The 24,527-nt window shown below is 50.3% G+C and overlaps 1 protein-coding gene across 3 annotated transcripts; it reads right to left on the reverse strand.

Moving 5' to 3' along the window:
• Positions 1–4,398: 4,398 nt before the first annotated feature.
• Positions 4,399–23,670, reverse strand: NLGN3 (neuroligin 3). 3 transcript variants are annotated; one of them, XM_068962379.1, is made up of 7 exons: positions 23,214–23,670; positions 22,531–22,590; positions 18,576–18,635; positions 16,774–16,923; positions 10,332–10,517; positions 5,880–6,669; positions 4,399–5,242 (listed from the first exon to the last, which is right to left on the reverse strand). In XM_068962379.1, exons 1-7 carry the CDS (start codon positions 23,668–23,670, stop codon positions 4,399–4,401), a joined length of 2,547 nt encoding a protein of 848 aa, XP_068818480.1. The 3 variants fall into 3 exon arrangements, with proteins under 3 accessions (XP_068818480.1, XP_068818481.1, XP_068818482.1); XM_068962380.1 differs by lacking the exon at positions 22,531–22,590; XM_068962381.1 differs by lacking the exons at positions 18,576–18,635; positions 22,531–22,590.
• Positions 23,671–24,527: the final 857 nt, after the last annotated feature.

Here is a 24,527-nt window from a genome sequence, read left to right on the forward strand (position 1 = left end):
CTAGAATTCCCACAGTTCTTCATATTGTCCTAAAAGCATGGTGAGAGAATGTTTCTTTGAGCTCCAGATACACTGTAGGGGTAACATTCTAATCTACCGATCGAGTCAGCCTATCAAAGGAGATGAGCTTGAGTGGGAAATGGCTTTTCCAGAATCCATGCAGGGGCTAAGTGTTCTTCTCTTCCTTTTGTAATTGCTCACCAACCCTCATTTGTTCTAGAATCTTGCCCTCAATCAATATTTAACTCATTGATCTCAGTGATGCAGCGGTGTGCATCCCTTTCACCCTCCATGGGGTTTTCAAAGCCATCACCAGTTGTCCTGCAACTGGAGCTGCAGGTCGTCACAATGCCCTGGGCTGTTATTGACCGAGACTAGGAGATGGAGTTGCTCAGAGCAGCTAAAGGCTCTCTGGGACTAAACTCCCTTGAGGAGCCTCTTTCTGGGGCTCACTTTGTCCCTTTGACTCTGAAAATCCTTCTCCTTGCAGAAAAGAAGAAGCACAGGAGTTGCCAAGGAGATTTTGTTTTCTGTCTGTGAAACCATTAGCAAACTAAAGAAAAATCAGGGCCCCCCATTATTCATCTGGCAACACCCAAACTCTTCTGCTGTTATGAAGACCTCCACAACCTTTCTTTCCAATCTTTCCAAATGATTTCCCATCATTTGACTTGAACCTTTTACTTCTGTCAAGCCAGTTCCCTCACTGCTCCTCAAGCACATTTAGAATCTTACCTCCATGCTCTGGCTGAGGACTTTCCCCCAATTTGAAATGCCCATTATTCCATCACCCACCCAGATCTTACCATAGCTTTTCTTGCAATTTCTCCAGATTTTTACCTTCACCATACTATTGAAGTCACAGAGATTATGCGTTTTACTCATCTGATCACAGTTCAGATCTGAACTGTCTTCCTGACAGTATGTACCCCAAAGGGGGTATATTTTATCCCTCATTGTATATAAACCAGTACAGGGCCTGGCTTACAGTCCTGATAACCATCCTTGCTTCTCATGGAAAATTTCCACAGTGACTGACCTCTGGCCCTTCACACACACCACGAGTTCAGATCCCAAGATATCTGTGTCCAGCTCCTCAAAAGACTAATATAGAAACTAGATAAATCTAGAGATGCAGGCTGGATCCGGTTTAGGCCCTAACAATTTTTGCCACGTGAAATCAAATCCAAGTATACCCTCAGCCCTTTAAACAAGAACCTGGGCTTTTTCTTTTTTCTTGCTGGAATCAGGGCTGGCAGTCAGCAAGGGGGTCAAGAACACTCAAACCACCCAGGCACAGCACTGACTGTCAATTAGACTGAAACTCTGCCTGCATTAGAGGTCTCGCAGACCTTTTTTTAGGTGTGAAGACCAACTATGATCTCTCACTGCTGAGTTTGTTATGGCACCTTTAGTTCTTAGAGGAGAAACAATGTCTACATCCTCCCCAACTAGAAAGCCTCCTAATTTGGAGGCACACACATACCCCTCAGAAGAGGAGGCTCATTTCGGCATATCTGACATGGAGTAATCAAAGGATCATAATAATAAAGACTGATTGATCTAAAATGTCACATAACCCAGCCCTTTGCATTCAGAAAGATGAACACCATTGCTTCCTTTAGTCACTCACTCAATTTGGCAACTGTTATTGAGGATTTACTACATGCCATGATCAACTCCTATCTACAGCAAAGTTTTGCCTTGTGTCTATCTTAATCTTTCCCCCAATCACTCTCAGAAGAAATAGAGAACAGATCACCCAGTTCTGTCCTGATTTAGGGGATGATATACCTCCTAATTTTTTGATGATATGTCACACTTGTCATATAGTAGGTGCTCCACAATTATTAAATGTTATTTCATCTGCTTCCTCCTTTCTAAATTAAAAAAAAAAAACAACTTAGTCCTTTGGCACATTGTTTTTGCTCTTCTCCAGATCCTCTCTAGCTTTTCCACATATGCTGAAAATGTGTTGACCAAGGGCAGACCCATTACTGTTTTCAAAGTCCTAACCAATGTTAGGTAGAGTGGAGAAAATTGAGGACCATGAGAAAGGTCATATGTTACTGGACTACATTTTAGGTCTGTTTCTAACACTGTGACGTGTTTTTCTGAGCCCATTTCCTCAGTTATAAAATAAGCGGGTTGGACTACATGACTTTAAGCTTACTTCTAAAAAACTCAGACTGCGATTACTTCCCAGTGACTCCATACTAAATTTTTGTTATTATGTGCTAGTATCCAAGTTAGTTTTGGAAAGAAAGAAGGAAGGGATGGGGGGAAGAAGAGAAAGAATAGGGTGAGAGGAAGGAGGGAAGGAGGAGAAAACCAGTTCTACATTAGGGACTCATCCAACTCAAGACCCACCCTGACATCCTCCCCCCAGTTCTATTTTCTTTTTTTAACTAACCTAGGTCAAGTCAATCATTGCCAATCTCCTTTGTCCCCACATACCATATTAGTATTTAGTTCTTGGTTTTGGTCTTTTTACTACCTTGTGTTTGTTCCCTCTGAACGTCATCGTGTTGTGTTGGTTCATCTCCTTCATTCCATCAGGGACACTTTGAAGAATGCTATTCCTGGTTTCTGAGGTGTCAGCAACCCCACCTAACTGTCACACTTGAGGAGCAGACTCCTGGTTTAGTCCTTCAAGTCAGTGTGGGTAATATGAGATACCATAATGCTAACTCTGTGGAGCCCACTGAATCTGTCCCCCAGGGTTGACAGGGAGCCACTGATCACAGTCCTGGAGAGAAATGCTGCCAGGGCCCCAGTGACTTCTCCAATTCTAATTCACAGAACAGGAAACCAGTATCCCTGGGGAGGAGAGGGCCCCTGCTCTGTCAGTCACCCAGGGCCAGGGAGTCCACATATCTGATGCTGCACTGGATTCAGACATGAAAAAGAATTTTCAGCATATTAGAGGGCGGACCTCGTCCCAGCTCCCAGTCATCCAGGACGAGGGCAGGGTGGTGGCGATGGTGGCAGAGCCAGCAGCGGGCTGCAGTGGCGGTGGCCGCAGAAGCCATGGCGCAGTGGAGAAGGAAGTGTTATTTTTGCAGTTTCATTAGGAGGCCCGAGGAGAATTCAGCCGCAGGAACCCAGAGCGTTGCGGGGTGAGGGTGGGGGTGGGGACAGCAACCTGATTAAGATTTGAGAGGCCTTCGTGCAGGGGGTCAGCAGCCAGCCCCCCAGACTTGTATCAGCTTAAAGGCACAGGATGTTGAGACTGTGAGTTCTCACCCGCAGAGGTGCCCTGCCAGGAGGTCTGTCGGGGCAAGGCCTGTGCAAGGGAGGCAGGTTGGGAGTGCTAACTGGATTTTTTATTTTTATATCAAGACACTGTGTTTAAAATTTTTACAAAGGACAAACTCCATGGGTTTCCGTTAGTGTTTTAAGAACTTTTCTTTAAAAAAAAAAAAAAAAGCCAACAACAACAAAAAAACACCGTCTTTTTGAAAGAGAAATGACATACACGAAAGAGACTCTAAAGAAAATGGGGCGAATTTCTGATAGCATTACCCCAAGGGCAGAGGTAGGACCCAGCTTACACCCAGGGCCCCCAATAATGACATGGCCTCCACAAAACCTCGTTCACCAAATCTGGGGTCCCCTGGTCTAGGGAGGCCAATGCTCCTGGGGAACGCAGGTCACCTGTGGTCTCCACAGCCCTCCACAGAGATAGAGGTGGCTGGTGAGTTGTCCCCTATGGCCTTCCAACCCCATCCAGTGACAACCCCTTCCTCCTTCTCCCCCATGGTCTTGCCCGAATCTGTTTCTTTCTTGGGGCTCACGTTTCTCAGTCATTGTGTGAGCAATGGGAGTTCCAAAGCCAGAGAGACCTGGGCCTGGAGCCCTCCCTTCCGGAGCCTCTTTGCACTCATGGGTTGGAGAAGCATTTGTTCCAATTTTTTTTTCTTTAAAAATCAACAAAAACGAGACCCAGAAAAAAGACCAAGTCTAAGGGAGAAAGAGCTACTCTGCTCTTTAAAGCTCCCAAGTCTGGAGTTGGCGGGTGGTGCAGTTCCAAGAGATGTGGAAGGCGAGCACCAAGGGGTATCCAGCTGGTGCTTCAGGCTCCCTGGGAGTGTCTGTGGTCAGGTCTGGGAGCCGGCTTCAGCTGCTGTTCCATGGGTCCTCAGTTTCCCAAGGACTCATGTGTGTCTCCATTTGAAGGGCTTGTTCAGGTTTACTTCCTTATTTGTGTTGTTGCACATGTGGGTGCATGTCCATATCTGTCTATGTTTGTGCACGTGGGTCTGCTGTTGGGTGTGGGTGCGTGCGTATACATAGATGTCTGCATGTGTCTGTGTGTGTGTGTGCATGTGTGCATGTGTTTTTGTGGATCTGGGAGGGGTAGAATCAGGATATAGGCTGTGCTCTGGGCTAGAGCTACTATACCCGGGTGGTGGAGTGTGAGTGGGGCAGCCCAGTACTGTTGAACCCTGTGGCAAAGGTGTTATAGGGGTGCAATGTCTGCAGCCCCACCAGGGAGTTGGGGATCATAGTGATGGTGTTGGGGGTCATGAGTGGAATGTCATCAGGGGAGCGCCGCAGGGTCAGTGTGTAGTCAGGCAGCGTGGTGAGGCGCAGGGTGTCATGGGGGGGACCCGCCTCACACTCGTGGTGTGTGGGACCCAGCTGCAGCGCTGCCAGCTCCTCCTCGGGAGCAGCTCCCAGTTCAGGAGCCCCGGCTCCCCTCTGAGGGCTGGGCTGCCGCAGGGGCTCCTGACGTCGCTTGTCCTTCCGATAGTAGAGAGCAGCGAAGGCCAGGACATTAAGGAACAAGAGGGAGGCCCCCACAGCGATGGTGACGCTCAATTCAGTGGAGTAGTCACGCGGGTTCTCCACCAGGAGTGGCCCTGCATCCTGGTCCCCGTTCCAGGACCCCTGGGCATTCTCGTTGCTGTAGGCGGGGGAGATGGCTGGTCGCTTGGTGCTCCAGGTCTTGCCATTGGGCCTGCGGGTGATGTGGGAGCTGTGGGTGGTATCCGGGGGCGGCACTTTGGTGGTTGTGGACGTGTAGTGGAACATGTCGTGCAGGTTGTATAGGTGGGGCACCAAGTGTTTCCAAAAGGCCACCTTAGTGGCCCGGTAATGATCGCGGACCCTTGGCTTCAGCCCGATGTGAAGGTACAGCTGGTCTCGGGGATTGTATTTGGACCAGGCCACTTCCTCAAAGCGGTTGGCCTTGGTGTGAATGAACTTGGTGTCCTGGGGGACCGGCTTGTTGGGATCCCTGAAATACCACATGGAAATCTGGGGTCACCACTCTATGTAATGAGGAAAAGGCCCAGATTCTTCCTTTAACACTCAGCCCTAAACCCCTTCCCCAGTCCAGAATGTTCTACCATTTCCATCTTTTATGGGGTCCCTCACCCTGTCCATACCCCTCATCTTCCCCAGACCTTGAACTCCTATTGCCCATGGCATCATGGAAACCATCACATCCTCCCTTGCACCCATCCTCTGAGATCAAGCTATAGGACGCTTCTTCTCACAAGTTACAGAGCATGCATTCATCTTTTCAGCTGCCCAGTTTTTCCAAGAGCCCTTTAAAGGCTTTCTGAATGTACTTTATTCCCACTTCACCTGGCTTCTTACCATCTAAACTCGAATCCCATAGTTATGCCAGTAATTCTCATTCCTGCTTGATCCTAATGCTGACCAAATTCTGAACCTCCACAAAAATTTTTAAGGGAAGGAAATGGCATGAAAGACTAGATAAGAGGATGTACAGAGAGGGATGAAGGGGTTACCAATCAAGATTTGGTGACTGTTTTAGGAAGGGAGATGATGGAAGAGGTTTAGGTAGAGGAGCAGAGGGGAGGGCACGCTAGGGTCCCAAAGTAGAAGAACCCCCACCTTCTCCTTACCCAGTCTTGGCAAAGTTGGTCCAGTAGGTCATGACAACAGCACTGAGCATGACATCATTCTTGGAGAAGTTGCAGGGGAAGAGGTCAGTGGGGCCTACCATAGGGACACCAAAAACATAGGGTACTTCATCCCCATGAGCTGCGTCTGACCAAGCAGGCTTCATGAGGCTCTGGCAGTGATGGTAGAAGGCGTAGAAGTAGGTAGGCGAGCCATAGCGGGCATGCAGATCAGCCGTCACCACTGAGGGCTCCACCCACTGGTGGTCAGTGAAGAGTGCCACCAATGTCTTACGGCGGGTCTCAGGATTGTCACGGTCTGCCCAGTCTGTGTACATGAACTTGATGGTCTCCCGCAGGGTATCCTTACCCTCAGGATAGCCATACAGATTGTCCACAAAGTTGGAGACTGAATAGTCAAAGTCAGTGCCAGAGACACCATCTTCAGGGTCCACCACCCCTTCCACAAACTTGAGCCCCTCACCCTGGTTGACACCTAGCATGATGTCATAGTTGAGGAACTCGCCCTGTTCCATGAGAATCTCTGGGTCATCAGGAATGACATCACCATCAATCACTGGGCCAAAAGCCACATGGTAGCGGGCTGGCTGGATGTCTTGCTCTACCAGCTCCTTGGCACTCTTTTGGCGAAGACAGTCCACCATGTCAACTGTGTCTAGCACATTACAGCCCACCTTGTCTGCCAGCAGGCTGGTGTACTTCACCGGTTGGTAGTTCACAGCCCAGCTGGACAGAGCAGAACCGCTTTGGATGATGGCCCTCTGGAAAAGCCCTTAGAAAATAGACAGCACCAAGTCAGATCATCGTGACAGATCAAACACCTCTTCATTCCTTTTTTACTGAGGTCGCCCTCTGGGTTGAATGGGCTGTGAAGAAGGAATAACCCTTTTGCTGGAACGATGGGTTAGGACCAGAGGAGGGGTTGTTGGGCTCCTTTCCTGACTGGTCCCCTGCCTGTTTCTTGTCTCCTCACTCTAGGATGGTGGTTGGTAACTTTGGGGTTAAGGAAATGCTAGGAAGAATTAACCCCTTGGGTCCCAGACATCAGTTTCCTTAGGCTCCCTCTCTTTATCTCTCCTTTTCTTCCCCTCTTGCTTCCTGCCCAGCTGGGCCCAGTTCTGTGCCAGCACACCACCAGGGAGCTGGCGCTTCCACCACAAAGGGGTCTTTTTCATGAGGGATGAGAAATGCAGGCAGGAGAGAGTTTCACGTTCTCGGAGTTTGGGGAAGGATTCCTGAGGGCAAAGGCCCTCTGGTCTGAAGGTCTCCAGGGCGTGTGCCCTCCCAAACTGTAGTCTCCACAGGGTCTTTCCTTTTCCTGAAGCTACTGATGCCTCAGGTCCAGATTTTCCCCTTGCTAAGAAGGAGCCAGTCCCCCAAACTCAAAATGTAGATGATTCTTCCCCTCTATGGAAAAAAGGTATCATTCTTTCTCTGACCTCAACATTCCCAAGTAAGGGAAACTCTGGCCCACAGGTGCACGTTCTATTCCTCAAAGAGAAACAGTTTATGGGACTTCTCTGGTGCTCCAGTGGTTAAGACTCTGTGCTCCCAATGTAGGGGCCACAGGTTTGAGCCCAGTTCAGGGAACTAATATCCTGTATACCATATGACATGGCCATAAAAAAGAGAGAGAGAAAGAAAGAGAGTTGAAGAGAGTCTGCATGGGTAAAAAAGAGAGGGAGAGAAATATAGATGACTACATAAGAAAGCCTCATTTTTTGAAAGATTATTCTCCATTAATCAATTACAGAAAGACAGAGAGAATAAATCTTTAAAGCAGCCAGGTTGCCAGGGACACAGGCCCACTATGAGACAGAGAATTAGCACCACACCAAGAAAGGCTTTCTCCTCCCAGGGAAATAGTCCCCAATCAGAGGAGGCACTGTTCCTCTTTCCAGACAGAGGCACCTTCACCACTCGTCACTTCACTCTCCTTGATGGAAAAAAGGAATTCCTGTTCCCATACCATCACCTAGGAACACATTTTAAGTTGCCTACTTCCCACCTTAGTCTTCCCTCATGGAGTCTCTGGAGGGACAGAGGCAGAATTTCTAGGTCAGAAAAGGTGATTTTTCTCCCTGAGAGAGACAGGCCTTCTTCAAAGAGAGAAAGCAAGTCTTCCTGTGAGAATATCACTAACTCATAAGGTGGATTTCAGTGAAAAACTGTGTTCTCTCTCATGGTTTTCCTTACTTTAGAGAAGGACACTTATTTTGAGAAGCTCATCTTTGCCTCTCAGAGGTAGAAAGGGCTCTTACAGTCCAGGTGGCGCTAGTGGTAAAGAACCCGCCTGCCAATTCAGAAGATGTAAGAGACACATCTGTGGAAAATTCTTCAAGAGATGGGAATACCAGACCACCTGACCTGCCTCTTGAGAAACCTGCAGGTCAGGAAGCAACAGTTAGAACTGGACATGGAACAACAGACTGCTTCCAAATAGGAAAAGGAGTACGTCAAGGCTGTATATTGTCACCCTGCTTATTTAACTTCCATGCAGAGTACATCATGAGAAACGCTGGGCTGGAAGAAGCACAAGCTGGAATCAAGATTGCCGGGAGAAATATCAATAACCTCAGATATGCAGATGACACCACCCTTATGGCAGAAAGTGAAGAGGAACTCAAAAGCCTCTTGATGAAAGTGAAAGAGGAGAGTGAAAAAGTTGGCTTAAAGCTCAACATTTAGAAAACGAAGATCATGGCATCTGGTCCCATCACTTCATGGGAAAGAGATGGGGAAACAGTGGAAACAGTGGCAGACTTTATTTTTGGGGGCTCCAAAATCACTGCAGATGGTGATTGCAGCCATGAAATTAAAGGACGCTTACTCCTTGGAAGAAAAGTTATGACCAACCTAGATAGAAAAGCAGAGACATTACTTTGCCAACAAAGGTCCGTCTAGTCAAGGCTATGGTTTTTCCAGTGGTCATGTATGGATGTGAGAGTTGGACTGTGAAGAAAGCTGAGCACTGAGGAATTGATGCTTTTGAACTGTGGTGTTGGAGAAGACTCTTGAGAGTCCCTTGGACTGCAAGGAGATCCAACCAGTCCATTCTGAAGGAGATCAGCCCTGGGATTTCTTTGGAAGGAATGATGCTAAAGCTGAAACTCCAGTACTTTGGCCACCTCATGCGAAGAGCTGACTCATTGGAAAGGACTCTGATGCTGGGAGGGATTGGGGGCAGGAGGAGAAGGGGACAACAGAGGATGAGATGGCTGGATGGCATCACAGACTCGATGGACGTGAGTCTGAGTGAACTCCGGGAGATGATGATGGACAGGGAGGCCTGGCATGCTGCGATTCATGGGGTTGCAAAGAGTCGGACACGACTGAGCGACTGAACTGAACTGAACTGAAGAGACACAGGTTCTATCCCCGAGTCAGGAAGATCCCCTGGAAAAGGGCATGGCAACTCACTCTAATATTCTTGCATGGAGAATCCCATGGACAGAGGAGCCTGGTGGGCTACAGTCCATAGGTTCACAAAGAGTTGGACATGACTGAAGCAACTTAGCATGTACTCATAGTCCACAGATGAAGAGAACATTTCCTGCTGAACACAAAAAAGGGTCTATTTGGCCCCCTTGGAAGCGTCACTGGCAGAGGCTTCCCATCAGGCTAAAACTTAAAGTCTCCCTTAGCTGGGGTCATACAGCTTGGGGGTGGGAGAGGTTTGGTCTGGAGTGTGATAAGAACTTGCCATCCCTCAGACAAAGCTCATCCACAGGTTTTTAATGCTGGCTTTGGTCCCGTCTCCCCTGTCAAGGGCAGTTCCTGTCTTACACAGACTTGCTCTTCAGAGATGAAGGCCGAGAATGAGTGTTTCTTACACCTAAAAACTAATTGCCACTCTAGAGCTCTACCCAAAGTCACGTGTCCTTCCCACACAGAAAGATTTCCCCTGCCCAAAAAGAGCCAGTGTCCCTTCAGAGAGAGAGAGAGACATCCTACTCCCACACTCCTCAATAAGACTCCCACATCACAAGGAGAACCTTCCTTTCTCAAGATATAAATGGGATTCTCTCCTTTCCTCTTTCACACTGGGAGATATATATCTTCCCCTAGAGAAACATTTCCTTTCCACTTCTTCCCAAAGAAGGCTTCCCTGGTAGCTCAGCTGGTAGAGAATCTGCCTGCAATGTGGGAGACCTGGGTTTGATCCCTTGGTTGGGAAGATCCCCTGGAGAAGGGAACGGCTACCCACTCCAATGTTCTGGCCTGGAGAGTTCCATGGACTGGTCGCAAAGAATCAGACATGACTTTCACTTTCACTTTCTCCCCAAAGGGACACTGAGCTGGTAGGCGAGGGTTGCTGATTCCCCTGGGTGCTCTTGGGACATGAAGCTGGGCACCCTGGAGCCTGGAGGGCCTGGGGTCAGGGTCGGCAGCCAGCACTTGGCTAGTTCTTGTGCTGTTCCAAGAGCTACTCACCCTCAGAATGATGCGACAGTGTGAGGAGGCTGACACAGGATGCGCCAATGCCTGAGCCAAAGACGGTGATACGGCGGGGATCACCACCGAAGAAGGCGATATTCTCGCTCACCCAGCGGAGGGCCTGGATTTGGTCAAGGAGCCCATAGTTGCCCTTGGCAGCCTGATCGCCAGTGCTCAGGAAACCTGAATTCAATAAAGGGCACAAGGACAGTGAAGGTGGAGGGATGGAGCATTTGGATGACGATGACTGTCAGGGGCATGAGGATGGAGGATGAGCATGCAGTGTAGCTCTTTTCACCCAGTTAGCATTAACCATTGCTCTTTTCTGCAAGGTCCAGCACCATCACTCTGGGAAATATCAGTTCCCTACTTCCTACTCATTCCCCAGTTTGAAAGGCAGGGTCTCCAGACTGTCTGAAAGGGATGCCTCCAGTTGGGAGACTTAAACTGCAGGAACTGTAAATGGCCAGTATCCAGCATCCTCTGCCTTGATGTGATAACTGATACACTACTCTAGCACCTGTCAAGATAGAGTAGAAAGAGCAGGGACCTTGGCTCTACCATTTACTGGCCATGTAGTTTTAGGCAACTTATTGAAAATCCCTGGGCTCTAGTTTCCTCTCCTGTAAAATGGGGACAAAATACTTCAAAGGGTTGTATCAAGGATAAAATGAGCATAGGTATATCAGACGTGCTCAGCACACTATACATCTATAGCTACTTTTCTTTTCCCTTTATTCTGTCTCTGGAGGAAGTTAAGATTCGAAGAGACTATAATCCCTAAGCCCTCCTGGCACCCCCTGTCCAAGCTTGTCAATTTCCACTTCCTCCAGGGCCTCAGATGCCCCCTTCTCCTCATTCTCAGGGCAGGTCCTCATTTTCCCATCCTCCAAGACCTAATGAATCAGAAACTCTGGGGGTGGGGTCCAGCAATCTCTATGTTTAACAAGCTCTCCAGGTAATTCTGATGCCTGCTAAAGTTGGAAAACCGCTGGGTTAGACCATCTTTTTCGTCTGGTGGAAAAATGGGGAAGTCAGTGCAGCTCATTACCACAGAAACAGGTCTTCCCGCCCACCCACTGGGATTTGCTGCTGAGGAGACATGTCACCATGGAGACTACCTTCCCACCCACCTGCTGGGATTTGCTGCTATGGAGACTTGTTGCCATGGCGACTACCTTCCCACCCACCTGCTGGCTATCCCACAGAGATGTCCTATATTCCCCCCACCCCACCCTGCTTCCATTTTAGTCTGATCTTGCTGCTTCATTTCATCCTCTTCCCTGATATTTAGGTTCCTTGGAAGGCTATCATCTCCTGCCCTAGGCTTTTGGAAAGGTTCTTTCCAGGTGGATAGCTGTGGTGCTCTTACACACTGAAAACCTATACCTGGGTCAGTATTTTTTAACTCCACAGTTAAAAGCTCATCCACAGCCCCTGGGGTCAACTTTGTGGGAGGCCATGTTTGAGGAGGCTCCCTCAGTTCACAGAGAGCTCTCCAATGGGCCTGGTAGGCCATGGGCAGAAGCTGAATTCAAACAGACTCAAGCAGGCACAAGACTTCATCACTGTCTTTCTTGAGCCCTTCTGAATCTAGCTACTGTGAAAGAGCTCATTTTACCCTCTTCAAGTATGTTATTAATTTACCTTTGGTGCAATTAAGTATGTAAAGTACTTAGTTATTCCTCTCAGGATCTAGTCACAAGCCCTCTTTAGCCCCAGGTTCCCAATGAGGAAATGAGAAGGAATTAGAGAAAGCCTGAATGAGGATGAATGGAGGAGCTCTTGTGCCTCTAGACAAGGGAACCAGCTTCTTGTCTGGCCCATTCACAAGCTGAAGTTGTTCCTGCAAGTCTTGAAAAGTATGCTGACCAAGATCCAACCTGGCTGTCCAAGCCTTGAGACCCTCCAGCAAAAATCATTGTGTTTCTCTTAGCCTGCCTGTCCTCCCTCCCTCCTCTCTCCTTCCCCCATTTTCTTTCTACCTTGTCTCTTATTTAGGCAATAGTAGACTTGGCTTTGGTCTTTGCCAAGGTATCATTCAGTGAAATGTGTCAAATACACCTGTCCTAATCAGCAGGGAGAGCCTGCATTTGGATGTAGTAAAGTAGATTTCTCCAAAATGAACCAATTTCCTGGGTTGGGAACAAAGGCCTGAAAGGGCTGAGTGGAGGATTTGAGCATCACTCTCTTCTCCCTCAGGTCCCATGAACCTCAGGATAAGAGGCACTGAAGCTTGTGGATGATGTCATGTCAACCATCCTACTGCAAGCATCCTGCTTGAAGTGCTCTATCCAACAGGCTCAGGCAGATGATACAGTAAATGTCACTGACCACAAACACACACAAAACCTGGCAGTTTGGAAGAGCAGTCATTTGCTGCTGGTTCCCCAGTAACTCAGTCATCCAGTGAAAAACCATGTGAGAATGAGGGCTGAGACACCAAACTCCATAAACTGCTAGAGCAAATCTGAGCCAGTCTCCCTGGGCCCGAGTTTATACTGCAGTACATGGTAAGCTGCTTGTCAACAGAAGACAGGGGAATCTGGTATACTGTATCAAAATCAGATAGTATGTCACCCAAGGCTTGACATTTACCAGGTTTTCAGTTTGCCTGAAGGCACCTGAGCAAGGATGTAGGATTCAGTTCTGAAACCTGAAAGAAAACTCAGCAAGCCCCCACTTCTTCAGCCCCAGGGATATCCACATCCTATATCCTGCTGAGGTCCTTTCTTTTGTTGGTCTCAAGCCCAGTGGGGGCTTTTCAAATTATAAATACCGCTCTGCCTTGGATGGGATCCATGGACTCGCCTGTGACATCATCTAATAAAATATAGGCATCACCTAAGATGTCTAAAGAAGCACCTTGGAGGGAACCGTCTGTTTGGGCTCAGAGAAGCTGATGGGAAGGAGAGTGAATGAATGCATATAAATGAGGTCCAAAACTGGTCACATGTTTTGGGAAACAAAACAAAGCCTCAGCTATACAGCAAAATCCCCAAGAAACAGGGACAAACCCATGTTCTATATCTGGCGCCAAGAGACAAAAACATCTTGTATGTATCCAGAGTCCGACCAGTGGCCTATTGATTACATTTGTGTTCCAGAGCAGACACTGAAGGGCACACAGGAGGTGGTGGGAAACTTCTGGCCAAATCTTACTTAATGGCTCCTTCTGAGGTTTGGGTAGTATTATTTTGATCATTAACTATTTAAGTCCAAAGAATACAAATGCTTATTCTTTAAAAGTAAACATTTTAAAAAATGTGTTGTTTTTTTAACCCCAAGATGTGCAGTTCTGGTTATGCCAACGAGAGGAGGTTGTAAGGTGGTGGTCGGGGGTCTTAACCTGAATTTCGTGGATGAGTTTCAGTAGTATCCATGAAATAATTTCTATAAGTTTGTGTGTATGTGTATGTGTATGTGTGTGTGTGTGTGTGTGTGTGTGTATGCACACAAGCATTTTCTGGGATAAGAGGCCATCATTTCTATCACAATTTCAAAGGGGTCCAAGACTCCCCAAAAGGTTAAAAACTTCTGATATACAAGCTTAAGGGTTAGAGCAACTGAAGGGTTGTTAAGTAATCATCAAACCAGGATATCACAGGGAGCTTGCAGCCCACAGCTCCCAAGTGACACTTCAAATTCTGAGTCTCTCCTCTGCCTCCTTTCTCTGTGTCACTCTCATCCTCTTTTCTCTTTACCATCCTTTCCTTCCCTTTCTTACTTTTCTACCCTCATTTCCCCAATTCTCCACTCTTTCTTTGCCTTCATTCCAGCTGGTCAGATACTTCGGAACTGAAGCATATTCTTAGTATTCTCTGTGCTTTCCATTGGTCCTTAGAGAATGGCGCTTTGTGTTGATCATTTTTAAAAGCAGCTGAGTTGAACATTTTCTATCACTCTCATTTAGAAAATAAAGTAACAGAATTACTTTTGGCCTTCAACAACCATGCATGTGTGCCTGCATATCTGTGTGTGATTATGTTTGTATATTCATTACTCTTCAGGCACTGGGCAGCCCAAGTGTGTGGGTTTACAGCCACCTGCATGGTACCATTTTTACTGTCAGAGACGCCAAACCTCTTTCTCAATGGGACAGAACAGCTTACGAGAGCCTTGCCATAATGTCTGGGGCAACTCCGAGAGCCACAGGAGCAGTGGCAGAACTATGAAACCCGAAGCCTACTAGACTGTGGAGAGACCAGGGAGATGCCCCACATACATCACATCTAGTATCTGGATCTGCGGAATGGGACGCAGGCTCCACTTTTTTCAGGAAATATCATTTCTCCAGCCTGAACCCCCAAAAGATGTCTTGCTATCCCATATAGTATTAAGGGAAAGTCAACAGGAGGTGGCCTTTCTGTGTATGGAACTGCACCCACAAGTGAAATGCAGCTCTGGGGCCTCTGAGGTTCGAACAGGCAAAGCCACATATTCACAAGTATATGAAAATAAGCTCCCATCAGCCAACCAGCCCTGAAGAAGCCAGGCCTACTTGTTGGTTCAGCACCCAGGCCTGCAGACCTGACAAAGAGCCCTGACCCCCCACTGGGACTCTGAGGACACCAGCCCTCCAGGCAGGAAGTTGGCTTCTTTGTGCCACTCCAAGGGTATGGGACTGCATGCGTCCTCAGAGGCCTGTGTGCTTGGTTGCCCTCTCTGAGGCACTTGTTTACCTCAAGACCTTGGCCACAGTTAGGCATTAACAGTTATCAAGGAAGGCACAGGGCAGAGGGGCAGCCTAAATCTCCAAAATAAGCATGTGGGCGACAAAGTATGTGGGGGAAGGGGATAAGGGTGTATATGAGGAGGTATTTGAGAACTAAGTGTGTATGTGTGGGAGCACAGTGGTGTAAGGGATAGGAGTATATGGAGATATATGTGTGGAGAGAGTAGAAGAAATGTGTAGTGTATGTATATGGGGTATGTAAGTGTGGGGTGTGCATGAGTGTGTATGCATGTATGGATATGGATGACCAAGTGTGGGTATATGGATGCATGTATATTTGTGGGGTAGGAATATGGATACATGTATGTATTGGACATATATATGCTAGATGTGTATAGGAAGAGTATGTGTGCTTATGTACGTGTGTATGTGTGGGTATGTGCATGGGGGTCTGTGGGTTTGTGTATAAGGGGGGACGTATAAGAGGGAACATATATTACATGTAGAGCATGGAATGTGTATGTACACGTGGAAGCAGGGATATGAGGGATATATGCAGTATTTGTGTACTTTCGGGTGGGGAGGTGTGGACTTGCAGGTATGGCTCCTATATGTGTAGGGAGGGGAACATTAGCTCATGCTTATGTGGGGAAGCTGAGGGATATATGCGTGTGTGTGGATGTTAGAGGAGAGAGGATACAGAAGTGGGCTATGTAGGGGGACATAGATCTGTGTATGTGGAGAAGATTCCCCCACCACTCCATACACACTCCACACATAGAGTCTCCCCAACACACATATCTAGATACCCCACACCTTTCTACACTCCTTACCCATACCCCACATCTACAAAGATTTCTCTCACCTCCCATGTGTACACACACACAAACACATACACACACACAGAGGTTCCCTCCACATCCCTGCATCTACATCTGTGCCCATATACATATGTGCGCTGTTTGGGTGTGGGTATGGACCCAGGGTGTGGGTCTTTGTGTAGAGTGCATTATGGGGGTAGAGGGAAGCATGAGGTGGGCATGTGTGGTGTATATGGGCATAGATGTAGAAACAGTGATGTGGAGGGAACCTGTGTGTGTACGTACGCATGGAAGGTGAGAAAAATCTGTGTAGATGCGGGGTATGGATATGGAGTATAGAGAGGTATGCGGGTATCTGGATATGTGCACTGGGGAAAATATGTGTGTGGAGTGTGTATGGAGTGGTGGGAGAATGTGCATATATGTGAGGGGGTCTGTAGATGTAGGGATGTGTGTGTGTATGTTTGTGGAGGTGAGAAATAGTTGGACACATGCAGATGGATGCGGGCCATGTGGACATGTGGACATGTGAGGGTGTATGGGTGTGCAGATGTGTGACTGACTAAAAGGAATATCTGTGTATGTGTAGGGTGTTTAGGAATGTGAGGGTGGGAGAGTCGGGATAAGGACAGGACACCAGAAAATAAATTGATTTTACAAAACTCAGCCATGCAAAAATCTGGAAGCAGAGACCTAGCTTGAGGCCTAAGAAAAAGTGTGAAGTTTGAACTGAATTTTAAATGGCATCTCAACATTCCAAGAAAGGACCTAGGGATGTGCATAAAAGCTCTGAGCAGTTGGGTAAAACCATGGGATAACAACCTTGTGACCACGATCATTAGCACCAGCTAGAGAACCCAGGGGCTTGTTCTCAACTCCTCAGCCTTCTATCCTTCCTTTGAGAGCTCAGGCTTCCTTCTAGGCATCCAACAGGGAACCATACCTAGCACTCCAACCCGATAGTTGAGGGTGATGACGATGACGTTGCCATAACTGGCCAGGACACTGCCGTCAATCATGTTGCCTGTCCCTTCCATGTAAGAGCCTCCATGGATGTAGACCATGACAGGCTTAGCGCCACTGTCCCGGATGTCTGCAAGGAGAAGGGTTGAGACACAGGCTGGGTAGGCTGCCCTTCCTCCCCCACCCCCGCCAGCCCTGGGGTGGGGTGCGGGCAGCAAAGCTATCCCAGGTTCCAGGACACCACTGCCATCTCTGAGGGCAGGACTCAGGGGGCTGTTCAGCCCAGAGCTTGGGCCATCGGCCAGAGAAAGTCAGATTCTGGTGGTGTTTTTAAAGACTGGTTTCAAGTGCCTCCCAGCTGAAGGCAGCCAGGCGTGCCTGATACAGTGAGTTCTACAGAGGCTGTGGCTGAGCCCTGGGGGACAGAGGGCAGGAGGAAGAGAAAGGGCTGGTCCCTTAGCTGAATCAGTGAGTTCCTGCCCTGGGCACCCAGGAGTCCTGGGACCTGACATGGCTTTAGAGAGCAGGGGCTGGGGAGCCCTGAAACCCCCAAGGCTAGACCAGTTACATGGAAATACGGCCATTGGCAGCAGCTGGCCCCCCAGTGCAGACAGAGACAAGAGGTGTGGGGATAAGGGGCAGCACAGGAAGAGAACAAGGGAAAATGTGGGGACAGGGGAGAGAATGGCAGAGATGGGGTTGGGGGGACCTTACTGACATGGTTTCTCAACCATGTGCTCATTTACCCCATTCTCCCTGGACATCAGGCAGACTTAGCTGCAAACACTGGGGATGGGGAAGAGGTGGGGCAGAACTAAGAATGAGAGAGCCCACCCCGAGTCAGCTCTGAGGTGAAGATGGAGCCTGCACAGAGGCCACTCAGCAAGGGATTTTTAAGCGGTTGCTCCCAAGCCGTGACTGTCCCAGTGGGGACAGGGCTGATCGCCTAGACCTGGAGCACACCTCCCACCCCCGGCCTGGGAGCTGGGCTGCACCCCACTGCCCCAGCACACCCTACCAGCCACCAGCGGGCCCCCTTGAGCTGTGTGGCCCCCAGGGGTGGGGGTCAGGGCATGGAGGTAGAAAGGAATGCTCTCTGCTGCCGCAAACACAACCTGTTTTCCTGAGGAGGAAGGAAGACTGGTTCAACCGTCACCCAAGGATCTTATGCCATCCACTGCCTGGTCTGTGGCGTATTGGCCTCAGCCTGGTGTTTCAGCCTGGTTCTTGTGGCCATCCTGAACCTAATACAGCCCCTGACCCCAGGCCATCTTTTTCTTTTTGGGCGAAGGCCAAGGAGGTTCTAGGTGGCGCTGTTCCCCAGCCCCTGCAGTCGTCACTGCCTCACTCCTCACTTCCCCCTCCCAGGAGCCAACCTCCCCACAAAAACACAGGGGCTCCTGCCATTCAAGTTCCTCTGCGCCTCTCCTCACCTCCCCATCCCGCCCCCGCCCTCCTCAGTCCTGCTTTCTCTCCACTCTCCCTGCTGCTCAGTCGGGGCAGGTGCCCAGGAACCACAGAAGATGGGGAAGGAAGCTGTCTCCGGGCAGTGGGGGACCCCGTGGCTCTGCTCGTGGTCCCCTGCTCCCGCCAGCCGTGTCCATCACCCTGGAACTCCCAGTGGCTGACCAGGCCAAAGATGGATGAACAGCCCAACGGCCTTGTACAGGAACAGAAACACACCAACGGACAGACAGACAGACAGACGGGGCTTCTCCCCATTGAGAGGGGGAGGGGCTCTGTGCCATGCACCAGCCGCCACGCCCTGCAGCCCCCAAATACCTTCATCTTCATCCCCGTCATTATCCGCTAAGTCCTCGCCCTGTTTCTTAGCGCCGGATCCTGGGGACCAGACACGGGGAGACACAACAGCACAGAACAGAGAACAAAACAGAGAGAGAATTCAAAAACAGCATGACTGCAGCGTGGCCCAGCAAGCCAGCTCTGGGCCTGGGCCCAGGACAGGCAGGAGGGATGGCAAGAACTGAGGGAATGGGTGGGCTGAGGCCCAGACCTTCATCAGGATGATGGTGTTGCAGGCCCCTGCTGTGCTGGCCTCACTGCACCTCCCTACCTGCCTCTCTGTCCCCAACAGCCTGTCTCAGCCAACCACCTTCCCAGTTAGGAAGGAGGCAGCAGGAGGTGGGCCAGGGCATGGAGCTGGAGACCATCTCAGGGGAAGGCCTTCTCCCAGGTGGAAGGGGCTGCACATGCGTACACAGGCCAGCTGAGCTGGAGCGTGGGGGCAGGCACCAAGGGTGAGAGGCGGCATCACCACCGTGTGGCTACAGGTGTGAGCTGTCAGGGCAGAGCCAGGGACCCTAGCCCTAAGCTATTTGGGCCCAGTGGGTAGGCTCAAGCTGGGTCTCAACTGATTCTGATTCCCACAGGAGAAAATGGGAGATGAAGCTTTCCCTCTGCTTTTCCTCGCTGGGACCTGCTCTGAGTAATGGCAAATGGGGTTCCTGCCCACAGGAACCAGGCCTGAGAGCAGCAAGCATTGCTCAGAGATCAAAAGAGAGCCAGAGAGGGAGGGAGGGAAGAGAAGGAAGGGGAAAAGGACATGAGAGAGAGAGAGGAAGAGAGAGAGAGAAACAGAGATAGGAATGATGGTAGCAGCTCCTACCATGTACCGAATGGTTACCATGTGCCAGACACTCTACTTCTGCCATATTGTTTGATCCTTACACCCCAGTGATGGAGGGACTATCTTTATTCCTGTTTCACTGATGGGGAAGCTGAGAATCAGAGAAGCAAAGTGACTTGCTTAAGATCACACAGCTAGGAAGTGCTAGAGGTGAGATCCAAACCCAGGTCTGCTTGATTCCAAAGCCAATGGTCTTTCCACGGCACCATGCCACCTTTCTGGGATGAGGAAAGGGAAGGGAAAAAATAAGTCAGGAAAAGAGGTGGAGCATGGGGAAGGGGGAAGGAAGGGAATAAGAGAAAAGAAGAAACTAGAGGAGAGAAGTTTAGGACCTGGCTGAGCTGGCACCAGCTCTCCTTCCCATTCTAAGGAGACAAGAAGTCCATCTTGAAAATGGCTTTGAGAACGAAGACCCACCGCCCAGGTGCTGATCAGTGTGTGGAAACAGAGGTCATTCTATGGTACCCCAGGGCTTATCCTCTTGTCTAAGACATCAGATACTCTTGGCCCGGAGGCAGCAAATAGCTTTCTTTCTCAGCTGGTCTGGGTTTCCTTACAGCTATTAATCAAAACAGGAGCCGCCCTCAAATTATAAAATAACTTTACAACTAGGGCAAGAGCCCAGCCTGAGGGGCAGAAACTGCCTCTGGCTTTCTGAACCTCCCATGGTGCCTACCGTCTTAACACCTGACGACAGCACTGCCCTCAGAAACCCTGTGGGGCCTGGGGCATCATCACCCACGCAGCAGAAACCCCCACCCGTCCTCAAACAGCAAGGAATCACTCATCTGTAAACACAAATTCCCTCCAATTTGATGGAGGTGGAGGCTGGGGGACAGGGCACACCTTCCCCAGGAATTTCTTCTTTCTCTGGACCCTGACTTAAAAGATGCACCCCTTTTGTCCCCTTGTGGGAATGTCCCTGGCTTGCTGCACTGTCCCAGCCTCCTTTGCAGATGCTTTGCTCCCTCTGCACAGTACTCACTGAGCAACTCCTCGCTGCCATGCCTGTCCCCGCCCCTCCAGGGACTAGCTAGACCACCACCCCCAAGTCTGGTACGGTGCTGCTGCAGGTGCCCAGCCAGCCCTGCCTGCTCTGAACACACCACCCCCATAACCATCTCTGGGGATGGCTCTCCCCCAAGAGGCAGGCTTTTAAAATCTGTTCCAAATGGCCAACAGGCCCTGGATAGGGAACTAATTTGAGCAGCTAAATGACCAGATGCCCTCTCCCACACTGTCTGGAACCCACTTCCCAGCTTGGCCTGTGGGGCTTCGCTAAACCAGCTGAGTTTCAACACTAGCCTATGAGCTTCTTCAGAGTAGCGATCGAGTCTTTAGTTATTTCTAAATCTTTCCTCTACCTCATATCCCTCCACATCCCAACAGCACCTAGCACATGGCCTTGCCCATAGTCAACAATCACAATTGGTAAATGTTTGAACTTGACTGGCGCTTCCAGGTCTGGACTCTCAGGACTGTACTGGACTGCCCTAGGCTCTTACTGGTGCTCTGGGGGGATCAACTGCTCCTAGGAAATGGTTAATGTCATCGCCTCCCCCTCCATCCCCACACCTAAGTAAGCAAGTAACTACTAGAAGCAGGTTTAACAGACCCTCTTCATGAATTTTTTTACAGGTTAAAGGAGTGTTAAGACTGGAATAGTCCTCTACCACCTTCAGATGCAGAAAAAGAGGTTCTCAAAGGAAAAGACTTGTCTAAGGTTTCACTGTGAGTTAGCAGCTGATATGGGACCCAGGCTTGTGTCTCCCAGACCCATACTCTTTACGCAGCACCCCCACCTCCTTTCTTCATTCATGCAAAAGCGTTTTTACTGATTGCCTTCTGAGCTCTTTACTGAAGCCCTGAGCTGGGTGTGAGGAGGTGGTGGAAAGCTCATCTCCAGGGCAGGGGACCTCCCTCAGAGCTTCAGTGTGCATCAAAAGTGCTACGTATACATTTCCGGGCTCTTCTCCCAAGAGATTCTTACTCGGTAGGGAATATCCAGTCCCTGATGACCCCACCTGGGGGAATCCTGCCCTATGATTTCAAAGGAAAACAAACTCCAAGCTTGCCAAAGGGTTGTAGGGACCAGGCTGTGATTTTCCACCTGTTCCTTAGTCTGTTACTGCTTCCAATTTGATTCACCCCATCTGTATTTCACCATTTGTTTCAGAGGGGAGGTGAGAATGACCAGATGGGAGTTGCCTTGCATGCTACAGTGGAAAGAACACTTCCCTGAGGGTCAAGAGACCCAGGTTTTGGTCCAGGCTCTGCCACAGACCAGGGAAGGGGCCTTGAGCAGCAGCAAGTCACTCCCCTGGGCCTGTTTCCACATCTGTAAAGTTGGGAAACCAATTCGTGCTTTATAAGCTTCCAGAGAAGGGGGGGAGTGGATTTTCTGAGGTAAGTATGCAAATACTTTGCAGAAAACATAAAGCGGTGTTGGAACAAGAAGAGTTATTATACAGGTGGTGAGGGGACAAATTCCTCCTGGCAAGAGTGCCAATTTGAAATTTGAGATCTTGTGCCTCCTTTAGAGTCCACAGTTCCCAGAGACCTCCCAAGGTCTGCCACCAGGCCAGCCGGGGGCACTCAGCTATGCCCTGGCCAGAGGCAGTAGACAGGGTGGCAGGGTTACTACACCTGGGTACAGTTTGGTCTAAGCTCCAGGGCTGGAGAGTTGAATCTCAACTTTCAACCCGGGAAAGAGCACGGAAGGATGAGCTGGCAACTCCCTCACCCGGAAAGTGGCAGAGCCCCTGGCTCCATTTTGGTGGCTTACAGTTTCTCCTGAGGTGACCTGGAGGAAAGCACTGGCTCTGTCTTTGGCACACACTTTAGGGTGGAATTGGGGGCCAGGAAGATTGAAAGAAACGGGGTTTTGCTGCTTCTGCTCTGAACCTGTCTTAGGCCACCAGAGCCTCCCGGAGGGGAGCCGGGGCCCTTGGATGAGGTGGAATTTATGCCTGCTCACCGCCCCCTGAGCCTGGGCTACTTGAAGGAAGGCTGGGTCCTCAGGGGCAAGGGCAGGTGGGCAGGCAGCCCTCCCTCTCTCTCTCTCTCCCTCCCCGCCGGCTGGCTACCTACCTCCTTTCCTACAAATTTTCTTGTTGGGCTTTCGGGCGCATTCCTTGGAAATCCGCTTTACTGTAAAATGAATAAAAAACTAAAAAATAACAGGAGGCCTCTGCCCGGGGTCATGCACCCCCCACCCCCCCAGGCCCCAATAGCTGCTCTGCAGGCGGCACATGGCAGAGAGCCTGTCCCACCATCTCCTTGTTTCTGTCACTTACCTTAGTGTGACCCCCGCGGGAGGAGGCATCAGCTAGTGAAAGAGGAGGCACCTAAGCACTGCCCACCAGGTTGCCCCCTTCCCCCCACACACACCCAGCTCCCTTGGCCACACACACACAGGTGGAATGGCAACAGGGGGGCCCGGTGGAGCCAGCATCCTCCCGCGGGGAAGCTGCCAGCAGTGACCCATACTCCCCCGGGGAACCCCCATCCAGCATCTGGCCCTAGACCTGTCAAAGCTCTCAGGCCTGGCCAGGCCCATCCTGTGGTAACAGTGTCACTCACACATGGGAGCTCAGACAATGCTGGGAGAGGAAAGAACAGGGAGGAGGAAGAGGGAGGCCAAGCCAAGTGATGGTTAAAAGCCTTTTCACAGACAGACAGATGCATGCTTCAGGGCACACGACCACATGCCAGCCACAAACACGGTGGGGCGGGTGGGAAGCAGGGAGGGCACAGCGCCTGGCTGCACTCACCATCCTCCGTGGGCACATAGACGTTCAGGTAGAGGCAGTCCTCGTTAGGCTCCTGGATGTAAGTAGCGACGATATCCAAGTTGGCGGTGAACCAGACAGGAAGCATGACTTCGGGCACAGCTGTGTGGATGTTCTGGGGGCACACTGGGGGAAACTGTGTGGCGTTCCGGATGCCCGACCAGGATGGGGGCGGCTCAGGGGGCAGGAAACGTTTCTCGCCGATCGGGGGAGCTGCGTAGGGCACCCCAAGGTACTGGTCCACAGGCCCCAGGATCTCACTGGGCAATGGTACACGGGCACCCCTTAGCTTCCCAAAGTGAGTGTTGACTGTGGGTGCTGGGGCCTGGGTACTGGCCCTCAGCACCAAGCTCAGGAACCACAGGGTGAGGCACAGGCTCCGGCCAACTGTGGGCTTGGGGCTCAGGGACAGCGAGGGTGGGCCAAGCCACAGCCACATGTTCCGGGCCGGGGGACTGGCAGGAGAGGCAGACTCCAGGGTCACAGCATCAGCCCAACAGGCAGCCCCTTCATGGCCACACTGACTTGAACCTCAAAACTGAACTCTCGAGGGACACCTACAGGTGCCCGGCAACGTACAGAGCAGGTCGTCCGAGCACCACAGCTTCAGAAAGGGGACTCCCTCAGGGCCAGACAGGCCTGTGGAAAGAGGGAAGTATGCGTCATCCAAGATGGTTGGGAGGACTGTGGAGTGGGTCTTTGGGGCCCTACTGTGCTCAGGCTGTTCTCCTATAGTTAAGAAAGGTTTCTTCACACCCAGGATTCCAAGGACCCTCAGACTGCCATTCAGGGCCATTTGCTGCACCCAGGGAAGTGGTTGGAAAAGCCAAGGGGATGGAGAGATGGACAGTTGTTGCCACTGTAAGTTGCCAGTCCCCAACTTCAACTTCTCAGCCAATGGAGTTCATCGGGGTCAACTGGAGCCAGAGTAGCATGTGGGGGAACAGGAAGTGGAGCTCAAGTTCCTGGGTACTCTTCCTGGACACTGAGCTCCTAGCCTCCAAGACCCATAACCCCCATAGGGTCCTCCACGTCAGGAGAGGGTAGGATTGTGCACCTCACTCCAGGATTAAGGCAGAATAAGGGAATATGCATCACATAAGCAAAGGGGCCTCTAGAGAGACCCCCTCTCTTTCTGGCAGGGCAGGGGGCAGGACAGACATTCACAACAGTCCCCAGGCCCTCCTGTACGTTTTTCCACAGCCCTCACTGCTTCCAAATACTTAAGCATCAGTCCTTTCTGGCTATTATCTCTAATTCACACGGGGTGCCAGAAACTGAGGCAGAAAGCAGTCT

Source organism: Capricornis sumatraensis, chromosome X (genome assembly GCF_032405125.1).
Source record: "Capricornis sumatraensis isolate serow.1 chromosome X, serow.2, whole genome shotgun sequence".
NCBI classification, from domain to species: domain Eukaryota; kingdom Metazoa; phylum Chordata; class Mammalia; order Artiodactyla; family Bovidae; genus Capricornis; species Capricornis sumatraensis.